This window comes from Styela clava, chromosome 9 (genome assembly GCF_964204865.1).
Source record: "Styela clava chromosome 9, kaStyClav1.hap1.2, whole genome shotgun sequence".
Taxonomy (NCBI): Eukaryota; Metazoa; Chordata; class Ascidiacea; order Stolidobranchia; family Styelidae; genus Styela; species Styela clava.
In genome coordinates this window covers 1,468,519-1,489,063 of record NC_135258.1, presented here as the reverse complement: position 1 = coordinate 1,489,063, position 20,545 = coordinate 1,468,519, and the positions used below count along the sequence as shown (strand labels likewise).

The window sequence follows — 20,545 nt, the reverse complement described above, 5'->3', positions numbered from 1 at the left end:
GACTTTCCTTATTTTAGTTCTATTACAAGTTCAGGGACTGTCTGTGTTAGCTAAGTGAATATACCCCTGTCCATCTACACAACTTGATGTGAAGTAGGCAAACAAAATTAGTTACCTCCATATTGTTACACACACTTTTGGATCGCCGTCATGAGTGTAGCCTCTGTAGAGGGGCCACGAGCCATAAAAACATAATTTGATATTCCTGTTACAGATGCTGAGTTTCCTCCTGAATTCATGGTGACACCTGATTCTGTCACAGCAGTTGAATTCCACAGAAAGACTTATCTCGAATGCTTTGCCAAGGGAAAGTAAGTAGACTGCTATATTAGAAGTTCAATAGGGCATGATTTCTCGAACTTTTGGTGTTATGGAGCCCGTGAGAAGGTTGACTATAATTTACGAAGCACCACAATAAATATTTGAAAACAAAAAAAAACATTCTTTGCCTGAGTAAATTATAATTATTTTATTTAATAACTGTATTTGTCAAATTATATCAATGCCATTATTGCATATTTGGACAGTTACAAAATTAGCCAAGTCAGTATTTTATTAGGTAACGGAGCCCCTAGGTTTCGAAGCCCCTAGGTTTCTCTTATGGGGCTTTGGGGCTTTGTATGGAGCTCTTTTTATTTATATGAATTCATTGTAGGGCTCTGTAAATAATATTCAACCTTTTTACAGACTCCATAACACCAAAAGTTTGTGAACCGCAGGTCTGCCAAATTCATTATACCCTGTTGAGGACGTGGAGTCTATCTCTTTAACGAGTGCTTCTGAAGTATGCGCACCAAGATGTCGCATAACCTGAACCCAAACCTGGTACACATACTATGTTCAGGTTGTGCGCCATCTTGGTGCGCATACTTCTGGAGGTCCTTTTAACCACTATGTCCTCTATGTCCGTTGAAAAATATTTTTTTTAATAGCATCCAATCCAATGTTTATGCTTACCGTATATACTCGCAGATAGGTCGCAATTTTTTCCTTATATTCAAAAAAAAAATATAGGTGCGACCAATCCACTCAACATTAGTGCAAATCGTCACCAAGTCGGATGAAAATTGAAAGTTTTGCACTTATTATTGCTCACAGATGTCGATAAACATATTTTGATTATATAAAGCCCTACGAAAAAATAAGGAAGTCATCTATGCAAAAACGGAATTCATGTATGCTAGGGAAAGGGCCTTTTAAGTCCCTAGATTTTCAGTGCGACTTATGTGCGAGTCAATTCAAAATAAAAAATTTCAACACAAAACTAATATTGCGACCTATACGGTGTCGCGACCTATCGACGAGTATATATAGTATGTTCAACTATTCTATAAAAAGTCTATAGTTCAAGTTGGCATTGGCTACTCACTGTTTAGCTGACACAACTGCTGATTACGGTATCCAGCATCTACCTGGTTTCAAATTGGCGTCCTCCACCATCAAGTCCATGCATCCGAAAACAAGTAACTTATCAATCCCATACCCGACATGGAATGGTACTTTCCAGCTAGCTTTTCCCCGGGATAAATATGTAAATTCTATCCAATCCAATCATTTTAAACAAAAATAATTTCATTTCTAACTCTGCACTCACAATCATTAGTTTACAAAACATTGCAACAAAATTATTCTTATTTCAAGCCCTGCACCTGAAATACAGTGGGAGAAATTGGATGGAGAAATGCCGAAATCAGCTAAAATATCAGATTCAGGGCAGTTATATTTTGATGAAGTGCCCGGCGATGCAAATGGAACGTACATATGCACTGCGACCAACAGCGTTGGATCCGTGACTTCTAACGAAGCCAGAATTGATGTAGACTGTGAGAGAACCTTTTTCTTGATCCTAATTCTTAATCTGCTCTAAACAGGCCCTGTATAGAGTTACTATTTCCAGGAGGACTGGAATCTTTTTCAGCTCGGCAGATTTTCGACCCGGCGAAGTGGCGCATCAGGCTAGGCGTTAGGAATGTGCTTGCCACTGCACTTTTATTTACCATGCGTGTGTTCGCAAGTTCGAATTCCTGTTTTCGGGTGTGTTCGGGTGAAAAAATTGCGTAAGGATGACACGCACAATCGTGAAGTTCGAATTTCATGCGATTCCCATTGGATAGTTATATGCGAGAAGATTGCTGGACTCTATGCCCCCGAAGAATGGTTCACGTCAAGTCCTTGCATCTGAAAACAAATAACAGGCTAACCAACCCCATACCTGACATGGATTAGTAATCGGACGAGAAGCCATATGATTAAGTCGTTTTATCGGCTTTCCTCTCCTCTGGGATAAATATGAACCATGTAAAAGGCGTATAAATTTCTGTCTTACTGCAAATGCCACAAAATTGTATTTGAAAAAAATGCAACGGCTACGCCTATGCACCAAACAACGCCCTTTTTTCACGGCACAAATACTTCAATTTCTAATTTTATTTTTATTGTTCAGATCCTCCAGAATGGATACAAAAAATAGAATCAATATCAGCTGATCTAGAAAGCAGTTTGTCCATGACATGTTCTGCAACTGGTCTTCCTAAACCTGCGTACACTTGGTATAAAAATCTGGAGGAAATAGATTCCAGTCAATTGAAGGTGTGTGTTTTTTATTGAAGCCAAGGGGTTAACTTATGATTTGATAAAATTATTGCCTAACCCTAACCTGGTACACATACTATGTTACGGTGTCCGCCATCTTGATGCACATACTACGGGAGCGCCGATTTTCGAATATCTATCTTGGGAAAAGTTGATGAGATAGATTAATCACAGGGTAAACTACAGCCTACTAGCAGACTCAAGGTGTAATTCTAGGTGATTCTCAAGTTACAGCTTCCTCGACCATCAAGTCCATGCTTCCGAAAACAAATACCAACTAATCCCATATCCAACATGGAATGGTAACCGCACGAGAAGCCGAGGTTGCTCATATTATTAAGCAGTCGTATCGCCTTTCCTGTCCCCCTGGGTAAATTTGTAAATTTGGTACTCCCGTATTATGTGTACCAGATTATGCCATAATTTTATATCGATTTTCCTTATTTTAGTTCTATTTTGAGTTTGGGGACTGTCTGTCTTAACCAAGTAAATATACCCCCTGCCCATAGCTTTTATTCCCTTTACACAAATTGATGTGAAGCATACAAACAAAATTAGTTATATTCATATTGGTACACATACCAATATTGGTACTTCTGGAGCGCCGGAAATCATTTGTTATTCTATTTCATGTACAGGTCATGGAAGACTCCACCATGCTAATTATACAAAATTTGGATGAGAGCCATGCAGGGGTTTATCAATGTTTGGTGGAAAATAGTTTCGGAAATCTTGTCTCGAGCTCAGTGCTGCATGTTAACTGTAAGTCATAATTAATTTAGTTTGGCGTTGTACTTTTTTCTTATGCTGGGCCTTCAGCCCCCTAGAGGGGCACAGAACGCTGATTCTCTGGGTCCACAATCAGACATCGGTAATTCATTTTTTCACCATGTTGAAAATACAGTATACATGCACAAATTGAAAAGAAAGATGTAAAAAATCACACTTCATGGGGGAGAGAGATGCCAAAAACTAATCCTGGTTATCAAGCAGTGGCACTCTTAAGAAAATCTAACAGAATCCATATTTTAGCTTAACATAAGTTAGTGTCATAAAGATTTTACCGCCGCTTCACTTAGCGCTTTCGTGACCCCACCGAGCCCTATTGTGACCCACCAGGGGTTGGGGCCCCAATTTGAAGTGCCCTGCTGTAGATCACAATCTTTTACAGATAAATTTTAAATTTTTATTCCAGCTTACCCCCCAGTTATTGACCCCCCAATGCAAGCCTTGATATACGCTGCTATAGGAGGTCCAGTAACCATCGAGTGTCCGCACACCGCTGCTCCAGTCGCTGAGGTAGAATGGTTGAGGGACGACTTCGACGAACTCTCAAATAATGGAACAAAGTAAGTGCTGTAACTTTCCGTTTAAATAGGTCAAGTCAAGGTCAAGTTTAGTTTTTCCAACCAGTGAAAAAAATTAGGAGAAAATGATAATCATACAATTTTACACAGTTAATTTGTACAGTTTTTTGGGGGCTGGGCATTTTTGAATATATAATTACAGAATTAAATCTAATATTTTTCTCAAATCAAATCTTTAATACTTGGATTCAATTGAATTGTATGTGACTGTTTTATTGCAATGGGTCTCCAGACACATAAATTTCTGAAAACATGTATCTATCACTCAGACAGTTTATGTGGTCACAAACAACAAGAAACTTACTTCAACAATAACTCATTAGAAATTAAATTTGTCAGAATTGCACATTAAAATTTGACCCATAAGGGTCATTAGATAGGATAAGATTTACATACCGTACTTATCCTGCGAGAGAAGAAAACCGATAAGACGGCTTAATCATATGGCGAACAACGGCCTCTCGTCAGGTTATCAATCCATGTCAGTTAACCAGTTATTTGTTTCAGATGTATGAACTTGATGAAGAACAAAACTGCAACCGACCAGCAGTTACGTTAACTACCCACCCTACGGCGACGAGGAGTTCAGCAATCCTTTCGCACATAACTATCCTCGCATGGGATTCAAACCTATGAACCAACGCAGAGTAATCATAGTTGCGGTGGCGAGCGTATTCCAAAAGCTTAGCACAATGAGCCACACTGCCAAGCCTAAAATCAATTTGTGATGAAAACATGTATTAGAAGTCCAGTTCTATTTCAATTTTTTTTCAGGTACATATTCGGGGAATTCCATTCACTGGTTATAAACGACGTTGGCATTCAGGACGAGGCGTCTTATACTTGCAAACTTACAAATATTCTCGGATCTGATGAAGGATCAACAACATTGGTTGCGAAACGTGAGTTTGAGTTTTTCAGATTTTAAAATGAGTTTTTGAAAGACGTTTGGATGACTCCATTGGTTCTAGGAATATTCTTCACAGGAGATTTTGAAGCAAGAAATTTCACGTATTGGAAAAATCGCTGTGTTAAAAATTACTGCAATAGCATTTAGCTGTAAAACAAGTAATTGCGATAAAAACAGTTAGATTAATAGGGTTAGAGTATGCTCTTAAATAACAAATTCTTTTTAAATAAAAAGGATAACTCTTTTTATCACAAATACTTGCGGCAATTTTTCAATGTGGCCAATTTTCCATCGACGAAATTCGACGGAGGGAGGAAAGCCGATAAGACGGCTTATCCATATGGCGAACCACGGCCTCTCGTCTGGTTACCATTCCAAGTCGGGTATGGGATTAGTTTTACTGTATTGTTTGTTTTCGGAAGCATGGACTTGGTGGTGGAGGAAGCCGTAATCGACCAGCGATTACGTGAACCCCCCAACGACGGCGAAGAGTCCAGCAATCCTCTCGCACATAACCATCCCTGCATGGGATTCGAACCTGCGAACCCACGCAGAGTAATTAGAGGTACGGTGGCAAGCGTATTCCTAACGCTTAGCCCGTTGAGCCACACCGCCGCGCGTATGTGAATAGTTAGCCAGTTATGGACTAGTAGAAAAGTAGAGATAAAGATCTACTAGTAGACATAGTAGAAAAGCGATAACCGACTTACAAACCATCCGACAAAGGCCTGGGAGACGTAAAGTTCAGCAATGAAGTCCGATTAAGATTCCAGCAACCCTTCTGCACATAATTATTCTTCACATAATTTGAACCTGTGAACCCACACACTGTAATTGAAGGTGCGATAGCAAGCCAATTCAGTCGCAATTCAGTCACTTATTTGTCGTCACAAACAACAAATGCACAAAGATTGGTACAAAAAATAAATAAACAAGTAATGTTAATTGTGCAACAATAGTCGCGAGGAGCCTAGTTAGGTCTTCAAACAGCGACAGCAGCCGATGAGAGTAACCAGAAACATGAAGAGTGCTCAAAATAAACACCTAATTTTATTTCAATTTTATTTCAGAGGCAACAAAGATCACAACCTTCCCATCAGACGTTTCAGTGCAGAATGGATTACCTGCTGAATTATATTGCTCTGCGACCTTTGACCCCTCTTTGACCTTGAGCTGGAGATGGTATCACGATGAAAATGAAATTAACGACCCATTCGGACAAGTTTATCAAATTAATGGAGGGGGATTAACAGTACGTATCAAGTTTTGCTTATTTAACTCTCCTCTTGTATGACGACATCTATAATTATCCGTCGAATTATTTTTGAAATTTAATATAAAGGGCATCATTCTCAGAAACTTGCTCCAGGCAACAGAAAAGTTTGACACACCCCTGGGTGTAACAAAGCCAAAAAAGTAAATGTGAACAAATCATAGAAGAACAACAAAATAAAATTTTTTAACGTGTTCTAAATTGTGTCAAATTAAAATTCTAATAAACAGATTCCCTCAACCACCAGCAAAGTTAGTGGAAACTACAAATGCTGCGCTGAGACTAAAGTTGGGACACCATGCGGATCGGCCAAAATTTCTGTCACAGGTGAATGGTCAATATTAACTGTATCAATATTGTATTTCTGGCAACTAGCATTTTTCTACATGACTGATGACCTTGATCAGTAACAAAAACACATTGTTAGTTGTTACTCACCCCAGACTTACCCCATTTTCCGAGCTCCACAATAAGTTTATAAAAATGAAACCCATTTATACTTACCCCATCTATAGAGCCCCACATTGTTACTTACCCTTGACTCACCCCATTTTTAGAGCCCCACAATAAGTTTATAAAAATGAAACCCTATTTTACTTACCCCATTTAGGGAGCCCACATTGTTACTTACCCTTGACTTACCCAATTTTCAAAGTCCCAAAATAAGTTTATGAAAATAAAAACACATTGTTACTTACCCCAGACTTACCCCATTTTTAGAATCCCACAATGAAAACCCATTGTTCCTTACTGATCAATGTTGTCAAGCATGACCTGTGATGTCATCAGTCACAGATGACTGATCATGACTAACCCTTTGTGGATCCTCTTTGCTCAAAGAAATATCAGTGCGAGTTAATAAAAAGCCTTTTCCTTTTAAAATAATATGGCGGGTATCGGGTTATCCGAACAAAATGTGCGATTTTAAGAAGGTTCAGTGCCAAGGGATCTGATTAGAATCGGGGAACACTAAAACACTATCACAAAACGTTTTCCTGTTAATAATTAATGAACTGATGATGACTGACAAGGAATGCAGTGGCAGGTTGTGAACATTGCCCGAAATATCACATTGGCAACTAATCCAGCTACCCTTATTAATAAATGCAAGGAACATTATGATAGCAAATACATAAGCATTTAGCAAAGATTTTGAATGGGATTTTATTCTAGGAAAAGTCCTCTCTCAAATCTATAAAGTTGTATTATTACAACACTACAGTATCACTTTTTTTCTGTTTAATTTTTATTTTTGTTCAATGTCTCTTCCCCCCAAACCAAAACCTAAAGTACAGCATTGGTACAACTGGCTCAGGCCCTATTACTAATAAATTTAAAATTTATTTTATTTTTATCAATTATTTTATCGTCTTTTACGCTGATTATGGAGTCAAAATAAACTTATATCTAAACACCACTGGTTTCAAACTTACATTCCTTTCCTGGCTCAGGCCTTATTACTAATAAATCATAAATTTTCAGCTCCTCCGGACGCACCGACAGAAATCAGAGTCTTAGGTAGCACTTCAACAACACAGAAATTGACCTGGTCCGTACCATTTGACAACCATGCTGAGATTACCAGTTATACCATTGCGTACAAGAACTCATATAATTCAATATGGAGAATTGCAGATACTGGTAAGTCTACTTTTTGGTTCCATTACATTTGAACCCACGTACATTTGAACCCATGACAATTGCACCTGTATGCTATTGCACCTTTGGATTTTTTTTTGTTTCACGGATAGTTAAACCCATACTAACCCTAACCCATGGGTTTTAGCACCCACATATAGATTGAACCCGTGGATATACGCATGGGTTCAAATGTACATGGGTTCAAATGTACGGTCACCCTACTTTTTTAATGCTTTGCCATTCTTACCCCCAATAAAGCAATGGATTAAACAGGAACAGGTCAGTGAAATTCCTAAAACCAACTTTCGGTCTCCCATTGAAACATATTTTGTTATTGTCTGATCTGCCCCTGGTCGCCATAGATCACTTTAACTTATTCAATTCATTTTTTCTTTAATATTCAGTAGTTGAACATATTTCTTTGAGATTTGTGTTCAAGTAGCAAAACTTATTTTCCGTAGGAAACAATGGATATTTCAATACATTCCTATGCATTCCAACCTATTCGAAATATTAACAAAACGTGTACCTAAACAACAATAACTATTCAAATGAATATCATGGCAAGACCAAACACTCAAACACCATTCTCGTATTTTCTAATAATTTATTATTCGAACTAAATTGTTGTTCTCACTGTCATTTTTTTCTCTTCTTCATTAATACTTTACTTTGGAAAATAAAATTTTGGTATTTTGGTTGAGAAATAGTTCAAGAAATTTGTTTGCCTCAAGTCATTCAATGACGGTGCTCAATCACAAAACTGAATGAGCCTAATTAGTAATAAATTAATACGAATTTTTAAAGGTACGTTCCATATCGAGGACATTGTTATTGAAATATTGTTTCATCAAATACAGATATAAAATATTAGCGAATAGCAATGCTTTGTAGCCTATGTTAAGATTCTATACTGACGCCCAAAGAAGCAATAATCCACGCATATATCTGCAAAACGTCATTGTCTTAAGTCGTAAAACGGCGATGCTCTTATCATCAAAACTAAATAAGCTGAGTTATTATTGAAGAAATACAAATTTATAAAAGTGCATTTCGTATTGCGGACATTGTTTCTGAAATATTGCTTCATCAAATAAAGTTAATAAATTTTGGTTTCAAGTTTTAGTTTAACCACGAGGTTTTTTTTTTTCCATTTTTGCTTTTGTAACAGTGTAAATTTTGTTTATAAAATGTAACTTTTTACGTCACACTTACATGGCCCGTCAGGTGTCAAGGTGGGCAAAGTTTTTGGCTCTTTGTTTAAAAGTTTGCCCACTCCCGCTCTAGAATATGGTTGTCTTTCAGTTTCTAATTACATTCTGTATGTTCAGTTCGCATTACCAGCGTAGTGAAAATATAAACATTTTATTGTTACAGACCCAGAAGTCGTTGTCACCAATGAATGTGTGGTGAAGAATCTCTTCCCTTACAATGACTATGTTTACCAGATCTTTGCAACCAATGCGTTAGGAAGAGGAGAACTGAGTGAGGACTCAACAACTTTTAACACTCAGAAAGGAGGTGAGAATGGTTTCAGTGTTTTAGCGGGTGTGAATTATATTCGTCTGGGGGGGAGATGGGGGCTGGACTCGTCGTTGCTGTAGAGTGAGTGGTTCATGTAATCACTGGTCGGTTGCGGCTTCCTGCACCATCAAGTCCATGCATCCGAAAAGAAATAACTATTTAACTAATTTCATACCCGACATGGACCGGTAATCGGACGAGATACGGTGTCCCGCTATATATTGAGCTATTTTATCCTATTTTCCAATATTATTCTAAAACATCCATTAAGTTTATTGATTCATCATAACCAACTGAATCTTTTTATTTTCAGCCCCAGCTAAACCACCCAGGAAGATCGGTGGCGGAGGAGGAAACATTGGACAACTTGTTGTCAAATGGAAGGTAAGACAGGGTACTACCCCTCCTTTTGACTAAAAAAAACTTTGATTTTTGATACCCCAAGTAGGAGGTATTTGGAATTCAATTGCCGCATTTTTTACTCACTGCAATACTATAATATATCACCAAGTTTTTGTAATTTTGTACTTGTTTTGAGAAATGAATTGATCTATCTTGCAAAGAGCTGATAGGTAGTGTTGCACAGCTTAGATAGGATTTACATATTTATCCCGGGAGAGAGAAAAGTGAATAAGACGGCTTAAACATATGTCGAGCCACGGTCTCTCATCTTATTACCAGTCCATGTCAGGTAAGGGATTTATGGGATTCGAACCTGCGAACCCACGAAGAGTAATCAGAGGTGCGGGGGCGAGCTTAATCCTAAAGCTTAGCACGATGAGCCACACCGCCGTTACGCGGACCGGATTTGGCCAGTGAGCTGTGGTTTGGGAACCCCTGATGTAGGGTATGGAATGAGATAGCCAGTTATTTTTTTGCGGAAGCATGGACATGATATGGGGGGAAGCTGTATCCGACCAGCGGTTACATGAATCACTTCATGACTGCTAGCAGTCCAGCAATCAATTCGCACATGATTCTCCCCTACGGAATTCGAACCTGCAAACCCACTCAAGGTAATCAGAGGGTGTGGTGGCAGCGTATTTCTAACGCCTTTGAATGATGCGCCACGCCTCTGAGTTTGGGAATCAATCACTGATCTACATCTCCTCCTCTCTCCAACTCCCTAATCAATAATTTCCATCTCTTATTTCAGCCGCTTTCGGAGGAGTTTTATGGTTCAGACAACATTGAATATGTCATAGCTATCGAGAAGTTTCCAGAAGGGGAGGGAGTTGTTTTAATGCTACCGCCATCTAGTGGCAATGACACCGAGGAGAATGAAGATGTTTGGCAATATACAACTGTACCTGGCGGAAAGACAGAGAATTATACTTTCCAGGTATTTTTTTATAAGATGATAATTCCTGACTTCTGCACCATACAATCATTTTTCATTTTCCCTAATTTGCGCTTGAGTAATTTTTCAACTAGTTGGATAAAAAACTTGACTTGGCGCACTCTGTCGACGACTGGGCTTCATTTTGAAATGATTTATTCCTGAATATTGTGGAGTTAGTTGGACAATTCATACGGAACTCACCATCAATATCAGCAGTTTTAAAACTTTAAAAATCCAAACTTTTTGAATTCGATTTTAGAGTAAAAATCCAAACTTTTTGAATTCGATTTTAGAGCCTTTGGTGTCGCCGCTCGATAACCTGCTTAGGTAACTCACAAAATTTCCTTCTTCTGTAAAACTGTGTAATTATCATTTTCTGATAATTTGTACTTGAGCGATTTTTTCTGCTGGTTGAAAAAATAAACTTGACTTGGCATGTGTATTCCTATCGCTTAGCACAGAGGTTCTCAACCTGTGGTATGCACACCATACAGAAGCTTTTCAAGTGGTACGCGAGCAGTTTGAATTATTGCAACAATTAACTTTTGAGTTGGCTAAAATATGGCGACAACAGGTTTATAGCGCTAGCAGTTCTTGTCTTGAGATATCCGTAACGAGACGATAGACAAAGCGTTCAGTCCTGACGGCAGTCCACGCAAATTCTCGCGTGATTTTTCACACAATTAACACGTTGTTTCTTCATAAAATTAATATGTTGAAACTTTGCACGAACATCTGAAATGAATGTAGTGCCACATAAAATACTACCATAGCACGTTTCTTATGCCATTGTTCCCCATCCCAAAAGGGGGTTTTGTCGGTGGTACGCATCCAGAGTAAAAAGCACACAAGTGGTACGCGGCCAGTGAAAGGTTGAGAACCACTGGCTTAGCACAATGTACCGGCCACTGGGTATAATTTTAAAATGATCTATTCTTCAATATCGTCTCTTTCTAACCAGGTGGACGAGTCTGAAGTCTACAAGCCTTACAATGTTAAAATCCGAGCTGATAATGAACTAGGAGAAGGACCATGGAGCCCCATTAAGGTTGTCACAACATTTGAAATAAGTAAGTTGCTGATTTTTTATTTATATTTCTCTAAAACAAGAGGGCGAAATGAAGTAAAAGTTTTAGTGAGATTTGGGTGTTTTTATTTATGAAAAATTCTTCAAACCGAGCGCACTCACTCAGAAGTAAATGAATCTTGTCAGACAATTGAATTATATGTATAAATGAATATTTATACTGTCGAACTGCTAGCTGTTTGGTCGGGTCTAACCTGGCAACTACAAATTTTAGAAATTTTGAAAATTCTTGGCTACAGACGCCTCCCTTGCGACACAATATTCAATGCGCTGCATATTTACATAGAATAAAATGGAATGAAATAGCCCCAGATAGATTAAAATATTGGTCGTAAATACAGCAGTGCTGAGTATCCGGATCCTGCCCGCGGAGCATTATAATCCGGCCCGCGACGCTTCACTGAGTTATAGTAACAAATTATAGTTGTTTTGTCGATTATATTCTTTACGCAAAAGAATTTACCTGTAGACTAAATTATATTATAATGTAACAAGTATATAATTCACAATTACTTGCTTAATGAGCCTATGATTTAATTATAAATTAGACAAATGGCAACAAAACGCTGAAAAGTTGATACTAAGTGCAAATGGTTTAATGGCGCAGAAAATATTCAAATGGTCAGTCTTCGCGCGCTGCTTAAAATTTAACTTCTGATCTGTGTGATAAAATGTGATGCATTGGCCATCTGTTCGTATTTTAACTATATATAAATACGTGCGGCTCGCAAATGACTTGCAACCTTTAATTTTGGCCCGCAAGCGACAAAAGGTTGCCGACCCCTGTCCTACAGAATTGCTGGGTCAATTCGGTTGGCAATAGTCATAATAGTAGAAAAAAAACATTTCATAAAAAAAATACTCATTTTGTTCAGGTCCTGATCTTGCACCCGGGGGAATCTCTCTGAAATCCTGGACGGCATACACAGCCAATTTGATGTGGCCAAGAATGATTGCAACCACTGGAAGAGTACAGGGATATAAGGTCAGAATAGTGGAGTAAATTTTTTAAAAAAAGATAAAACTGTACAGCAGTAAATAAAAAAGAAAACAATGCAAAAATGAATGCGATTTTTAAACAAAAAAGATCCACATATTGGCCGTAATTTTTTCATTTTTTGAAATTTGCGCTTGAGTGATTTTTTGACTGATTGGATAAAAAAACTTGACTTGGCGCAATCTGTCGACGACTGTGCCTCATTTCGAAATGATTTATTCATGAATACTGTTTTTTAGTTGTAACCATGTGGATATATAGGTCACCATAAAAATTCTCCAAATATTGGCCGTAACGCCGTAACGATTCAATTACACCTATCTCTTAATTATATGTACTGGTACCGGTATCGGATCCCTGTGAGTGCTCGCCTCTCTTGGCACAAATATCCTTCCGCTTCAAATTTTGTCCCCAGTCAATTATCTTTGGAAATCACCAATTTAAAGTGTGTCTTGAGGTCAATAAAATACAGTCTCATCAACTCTCCTCTCTCTCTCTTTCCAGGGTAAATCTTAAACTGCTTTTTCAGGTAAAAATTGTTCCGGTTGCACCAGCAGTTGGCGAAGAGCAAATCCTAGAAACCAAAAAAGGAGTGCCAAGGGTCCGTGTTGAAAACTTGGAAGCGAACACAGTATACCATGCTTATGTAGCTGCCTTCAATGGGGCAGGTAATGTTTTTTTTTTTATAAAATTAACAGGGTGTCCATAAAGTCCTGCTGCGACCCCAGTGGTATAGTTTGCACCTAATGATTCAGCGCTAATCCCAACATGGGTGAAGCAGGGCAACCCAATCCCCAACTCCCCCTACCCCCCCACTATCCTAGTAAATAAAATAATACAGAGAATCCATAAAGTCCCTTTCACGAAGTCAGCTCTCAATATATTCTAACCTGGTATGATGGTTTTGGACACGTCAGTGTACATAACGATCGTTTCAATATTATGTTGTTGTTCTTGTTAGTAGTATTCTTCCCTTTCATCATGATGAAATAGATTTTCTCTTCGAATACTGGACCAATTGCTTTTACTTATTTCAAAAATTTCTGTGGACTGTGGAGATCCGTTTTTTATGTGTCAATTTATGAACACCCTATTTATTGCATATTTTGGTATTCTTAACTTTATCTGTTTACTGGCTGCAGTAATTTATCTGCCTAGTCATACTCGTACCTGAGTCATTGTCGTGTACTGCTTTAGGTCACGACAGGTCACAAGATATTTTTGGATTTTTTTCAAAACAATTATTCTTTCATTTCTTCCTGAACTAGGCCCTGAACTAGGATTAAAATTTAAAATAAAAAAGCACAATCATCAGAATTGAATAACATGTCATTTTCATCGTCGGACCAACCTTTCTTTTTTGTGCCGCAGCTCAATAACCAGTTTAGGTTCCCAGCGACTTCTCCTCCCCGGTAATGTAGTTATCAATTTTCCTTACTTTTTGCGCGATTTTTGTCTTTTTACTGGTTGGAAAAAATAAACTTGAGTTTTAATAAAAAGGAAGATCCTTCTATATACAACAGGCCAAGGACCATGGAGCGAGGCTTTCCGCTTTAACACTGAGAAGAAACCGCCGAGTGTTGCACCAAAGAAAGTTAAAGTTTCGATAAAACAAAATATTCTTTCTGCTAAATGGGAGCCAATTCTTTACGGAGATGGGCAAGGGATCGATGAATCTCCTTTGTTGGGTTACAAGGTAGGTTTTTGATACGATACCTATCCATGCCTTTTTCTCAAAACAAGGTTCTATACAAGCGGCAACAGATATCTCACGATATGCACGAAGCTATTGTTTATTTGGAAATACCGAATCTTGTTCAGCTGTCCTCATTTTCTCACTAATATGTTTTAATTCAATCATGTCCATCCGTCTGAACAAATACCTGGTTAACTGTTCCAAATTGCCCGGTAACTGGAAAAAGGCTGTGGTTTTCATATCACTCAGCCGTCTTATCGACTCATCAGCTTGCACAAAAATGAAATTTAATGCCTTGGCCATATAACTGTTTGATTGACTTTAATCACCGAGTCTTTGGCGCCCATCAATTGCTATAAATCAATGTTTTCCGTTTTTTGTTAGTTTTTTTATTTTATCATGTACATTTAATGCTTTACATTTATTTTTGCACAATGAAAATAAATATCTGAATCTGATTTACTCCCCCCCTAATATGGAAATCGATGCTGAAATAAAAAACAATCATAGGGATAGGGGATCATTCTCTCTCACGGATTCCATACCCTTCAGGACAAACATATTGTCAATAATGTCTTGGTTATATGTTAAGTTCTACACCCAAGCTATTATAGAATAAGGGTTCAACTGAATACGCTTACACTTCTTTATTACACCAGCATAGCAAACAACATAAGATGCTTACAGCTACAGAACATACTAGCGAGTGACGCAACTGCGACATGTTAGCAATAGACAAATAGCACAATCAATTATTAGGGACGTTACTCGACAAGGCATTATTAGCCATCATCAACACATATTAATACAGAGATGCAATGGTTCACCACATTACTATGTCATCTAATTTCCTTTCCTTTCTCCCTAGCAATAAATATAAAACTTTCTTCCAATTTCACACAGGTTGAGTATTGGTGGTCTAACAAAACCTCAGCAACAGCACTAAACCATGTAACAACAGAAAACAAGATAAGTTTTTCCGTCGCGAACAATTCATTGTTCAACGTCAGAGTGAGGGGATATAGTGCTGGGGGCAATGGTGTTCCTTCTGAACTTTTCTTTGTTTCGACAGCAGGAAGTAAGTTGATTTCTCATGTATTTATGCTGTCTGGTGTTCATTCAAGTTGTAAAAAAACAATGCGAGTTGTGGCATATTTTTGGACGTTTTTTTCACTTTCACTTCAAATAAGATTCGTCTATTTTATTAATACTATAATGTGAGTTATTTTAGGTGAACGAGCAAGTGCATCACACATGTTAAACTTTCGAAACAGTGAACCACGGCCTCTCGTCCACTTACCAGTCCAAGTCAGGTATTGGATTAGTTAGCCAGTTAACTGCTTCAGATGCATGGACTTGATGGTAGAGGAAGCCATAACCGACCAGCGATTATGTGTACTACCCTGTGGCAACGAGGAGTCCAAGAATCCTCCCACACATGATTTACCTCGTATGAGATTTTTAGCCTATGCAAAAGTGCAGTGGCGAGCGTATTCTTAACGCACGATGCACCACACCGTGGAGTGTTACGGCTTTCTCCATCTCCTTCTCCGCCTCCCATTAATCACTTCAGCAGTGTGGGAGTTGACCTCGATAACCTCATGGTCGTATCACTCCCTCCCGTCAATACCAAAGCAATTTTATTTGTGTTATGTATTTTTTCCTATTGATGACCAGTGTTCCCTCTAAGGTGTGCGCACGCACACAGCTTTCAGAGGCTGCGCTCAGGCATAGATTTACTGCGTACAGACGTATTTCGACGTAATGTAACAATGTGCTCGGTTGGCAGGTTGAAAAAAGTTTGTTGTTGGCCCACTTATTACCCGGTTAGAACGCCAAAATTTCTTCATTGGTTTTTGCACAAATATTAGTCATTTCCAAAAAAAGTGTGCACACATACTACAAAAAATTAGAGGGAACATTGTTGATGACTGTTTGTTTTTGATTGATAAAAAAATAAATCTCTCTCTCTCTCTCTTAGTACTCTATTTTTCTCAATGGATTGATTGATATATTTTCATTTCAGCTGCAAGTCCCGGTTACATTTACTGCTGTGGTGCCAACACCATCAATTTTAGCAATGTCATGATCATCGCCACTTCACTGCTGTGGATGATTTTTGCAAAATTAGACTTTTAAGACTATTTATAGTAAATTGTGGGGGAATTTGTGAAAGTGAATTTCAATTATTTTTTCTTAAATTTCGAAAAATGCTGATTCATCAAATATAAAACTGGAGAAGGTTTAGTCATCAAAAATAACTCGGAAACTGTGCAGTCGGTATTCAATGCAATATAAAATATTGAAGCAGCAAAATATCTTATATTTTCGAAAATTTTAGAATTTTTATGTAGAACAGATATTGCTTTATTGCATACTAATTAGTTAATTAAATGTTTTTGGGTTCAATATTTTACCAGAAATGGTAAATGACTCCCAAATTCAGAGGTCCCCAAACTTTTAGTGGCACAGAGCCTGTGGAGAGGTTGACTATTATTCCTGACATACCACAATAAATTTACGAGAAAAAAAACACATTGTTACTTTCTGTCCTGAGTAAACTAAAATTATTTATTTGATGACTCAGATATATTTGCTGCTTTGTATTTAAAAAATGTTCAGTATTTTAATTAATTAGTAAACGAGTAGCTCAAGGAGCCCCTAGGTTTCTCTCGAATGGGGCACTTTGAGTATCTGTGCCCTACTCCATTCTTTATGCATCAAGCTTAAAAACCCTATGCCAGTTACAGGAATAACGATAAACATTGAAACTTGGTGATTAAAACAGAATATCAATAAGTTAAATTTACATTTCTGTATTTCTTCAAGATTTCAAAAAAAAATTGCATTGACAGTCACCCGAATTCTTCAATTTCCTATGCCGCTATAGCTAAATGACCCTAAGTTGACCCTGATATTAATCAGTGAGAAAGCTTCATATCGCCAACTATCTTACTGGCTTTTCTCTCAATTTGAATCATTAGACTTGAACCCCTATAGGGTTAAAACCTCTTATCACCAGTGCTGGGTAAAAGTGGAGCCCCGGTTCAAGTGGAAGTGTAGTCAGGGGTGGGTCTCGGGGATCGGGCCCCCTCATTTTGAAATGTAAAAGAGCATTATTCTGTTCCAAGATAGCAATTGTTCAAAACTTGAAACGCTTTTTTGGTCCCTCAAGATCCACGTTATCTCGCTACATGTTACGGTCCAACTTGACAATTATACAATTCCGATTCCACCCTTTGAAAATCCCTGGCTCAGGAAATTTTAGTGATTATTTCATTCCGATGGCTTGAATCACTTCGAGTCTTCGTTAAATGGTGATTATTAGTTTTTATGTCATTTTGAATAAATAAATTTCGTCTGTCCTATAATTAAGTTTCCACTCGAAGCTTGTACTGTATCCAATTTTTTTCAATTAATTCAGGCGGTCATTTACATCGCTTGCAATTTGTATTTAATTTATGCCCTGTATATTCTACGCTCTGATGGTTTTAGCAATCTGAATTTCATACTTTCAATTTGAATTTGTTTTCTGTATATTCGATGCTCTGATGGTTTTAGCAATCTGAATTCCATTCTTTCAATTTGAATTTGTTTTCTGTATATTCGATGCTCTGATGGTTTTAGCAATCTGAATTTCATACTTTCAATTTGAATTTGTTTTCTGTATATTCGATGCTCTGATGGTTTTATCAAACTAAATTTCATACAGCCCAGAAATCTGCTGGCCAGATTATCCGAAACTTTGAACTTTCTTGGTTTTAGTCTCCTCCTTTGAAACAAAATTACAATTCCATTTTATGAAGCGGTAATTTATTTTTGGCATTTCAAAAATTTTTAAAATAAAACTTTTGTATTTCATTATGATGTGATAAAACAAAACTAATTTGTTACTCCCTCAAACATCCTCTTCAATTCCAAAAAATAATTGATTACCCCCTCTCCCCCCCATCTTGGAAGACACTTCTGTTTCACATATCTAGGCTACTTATGCCTTTAGCGTCAATGATTTTTTTTAATGGGGTTTTCTCAGTGGCGCTCATAGTTTTGAGGTATCTCAATAATATTTCTCCCACAATACAATATTTTTACTTAATAATGGCTTTTTTGTGATGCAATAAATAATTGTAATTGTATTATTGTTTGAGCTTTTATTTCTATTTGTAATTAAAAACTGACAGAATAATCTTACCTGAAACAAGGTGTTTGGATTCTGCCAGATATTTTATTATTTGGTTGAGTTTCTGTATACTGAGCAGTTTTACTTAAATTTTGTGCTTAAGTTCCAATTTTGACAATTACTTTTCATGCTACCACTTTGGGCTTAACTTATTTGTTGTGGCATAGAGTGAGGACATATGACCTTGAGTCATGGTGTATGACCTTGGATAAAAACATACAACCTTCAGTGGTGACATATGACCATGAACGTTGATGTGTGACCTTGACTAGAAACTCAAGACCATAAACTGGGACATATAACCTTTATCCTCGATATATGACCTTGAGTAATGAGATATAACCTTGGCCAGGGATGAATGACCTTGACTGGTTATGTACGACCTAGAGTAGAGTCCAACATTAAACTGTGATATATGACCTTGACTGATTTTGTATGACTTTGACTCATTAAACCTTGAATAGCGATCACTATTATCGTTATCCTTCACTCCTGAGAATTACCATGGGAATTTGCATACGACCTTGAGAAATATCATATGACCTTGTGTAGTGACCTACGACTTTTTATCTTTTAAAATATTTAATTAAGTTTCAATTTCCTATTTCAAACTATAATTTATGTTCACAAATAATTCTAGCCATAATCTTTGTAAGTTTTAATTGTTATTCCAGTATCTTTTTTTAATTTTTGCACAATTCTGTATGTAATTTTAATTGAAGTTTTTTATAATTTTTTTCACTTTTAAATTTCTGTATTGTTGAACATCATTAATTTAATTCAATAACACATGAACCACTGGCATGTTATGCACCACCCTGATTCTATATCGTTTCAGTTGCTTTTGGCGTTTCAATGGTGTCTCATATTCTTGCTCAGAGTCTTTTTTACTTCTGAGTGAGTGCCCGTTACTTTGTTCAGAGATGAGTCTCTTTCACTTCTGAGTGAATGCCCATAACTTCGCTCAGAGAGGAGTCTCCTTTCCTTTTGAGTGAGTGCCCGTAACTTTACTCAGAGATGAGTCTCCTTTACTTCTGAGTTAGTGCCCGTAACTTTGCTCAGAGATGAGTCTCCTTTACTTCTGAGTGAGTGCCCGTAACTTTGCTCAGAGATGAGTCTCCTTTATTTATGAGTGAGTGCCTATATCCTTGCTCTGAGATGAGTCTCCTTGATTTATGAGTGAGTGCCCATATCTTTGATCTGAGATGAGTCCCTATTTTTCAAACGAGCCATAATTTTCATACTTTCTGTTATACGTCTGCTCACAGATGAGTCTTTTTTTGCAACCATTATCCTATATAGTTTCAGTAGCTATTGGTATTTCAGTGTAGTTTCTGTTATTTCCGAGTGAGTGCACATCATTTTGCATTAACTCTCTTTGAATATGAGGAAATAAAATTAGATCTCACATCTGGATTTATTTTCACATAATTTCAATAATTTTTGCACGATTATGTATGTAATTTTAATTATAGTTGCAGTTTTATAATTTTTGTTGCTTATATTAATTTCTAAAATGGCATTAAGCCCCTTTCTTTCTTTTTTAAATATCCATTCGGGTCTGGTATAGTACTTCCAGCGGGCTAGGCTCAACAATTTTTGCATATGTCATTCATAACCCTATCTGACTTCGTCATCCGAAAATAATGTCACAGTGGCGTTATAACGCCTGCTGAAATATACAGACGTGCAGTTAAAACCTGCAGACAATAACCCAAAAACGAACAGACTGCGTCATACTTTCATCATTGGTTAATTTCTCAATTTCAATTGATTGTCTGCACGTTTTGACCGACCGTCCGTATATTTTAGCAGGTATTATTACATCACTGTGAATATGGATGGCATATGCAAAAATTGTTTACCAAAGACTACTAGAAGTAATAAATTCCAGATCCAGCGATGTTATCCAGAATGTAACAAAATTAGACGCAAT

The 20,545-nt window shown here is 37.4% G+C and overlaps 1 protein-coding gene across 2 annotated transcripts in view; it reads left to right on the top strand.

Annotated features, from left to right (window-relative positions):
• Window positions 1-18,194, top strand: part of LOC120340097 (contactin-2-like) — a 28,542-nt gene extending 10,348 nt beyond the window's left edge. For both annotated transcript variants that reach the window (XM_039408350.2, XM_078116404.1), the window contains 18 exons: window positions 215-311; window positions 1,642-1,823; window positions 2,444-2,589; window positions 3,231-3,354; window positions 3,788-3,941; window positions 4,734-4,861; window positions 5,940-6,121; window positions 6,373-6,469; window positions 7,625-7,783; window positions 9,161-9,304; window positions 9,621-9,691; window positions 10,464-10,649; window positions 11,611-11,719; window positions 12,612-12,721; window positions 13,263-13,401; window positions 14,257-14,429; window positions 15,333-15,507; window positions 16,456-18,194. In XM_039408350.2, coding sequence (XP_039264284.2) covers window positions 215-311; window positions 1,642-1,823; window positions 2,444-2,589; window positions 3,231-3,354; window positions 3,788-3,941; window positions 4,734-4,861; window positions 5,940-6,121; window positions 6,373-6,469; window positions 7,625-7,783; window positions 9,161-9,304; window positions 9,621-9,691; window positions 10,464-10,649; window positions 11,611-11,719; window positions 12,612-12,721; window positions 13,263-13,401; window positions 14,257-14,429; window positions 15,333-15,507; window positions 16,456-16,568 — 2,489 coding nt within the window. In that variant the 3' untranslated portion in view covers window positions 16,569-18,194. The remainder of the gene's footprint in view (window positions 1-214; window positions 312-1,641; window positions 1,824-2,443; window positions 2,590-3,230; window positions 3,355-3,787; window positions 3,942-4,733; window positions 4,862-5,939; window positions 6,122-6,372; window positions 6,470-7,624; window positions 7,784-9,160; window positions 9,305-9,620; window positions 9,692-10,463; window positions 10,650-11,610; window positions 11,720-12,611; window positions 12,722-13,262; window positions 13,402-14,256; window positions 14,430-15,332; window positions 15,508-16,455) is intronic.
• The last annotated feature ends 2,351 nt before the right edge of the window (window positions 18,195-20,545 follow it).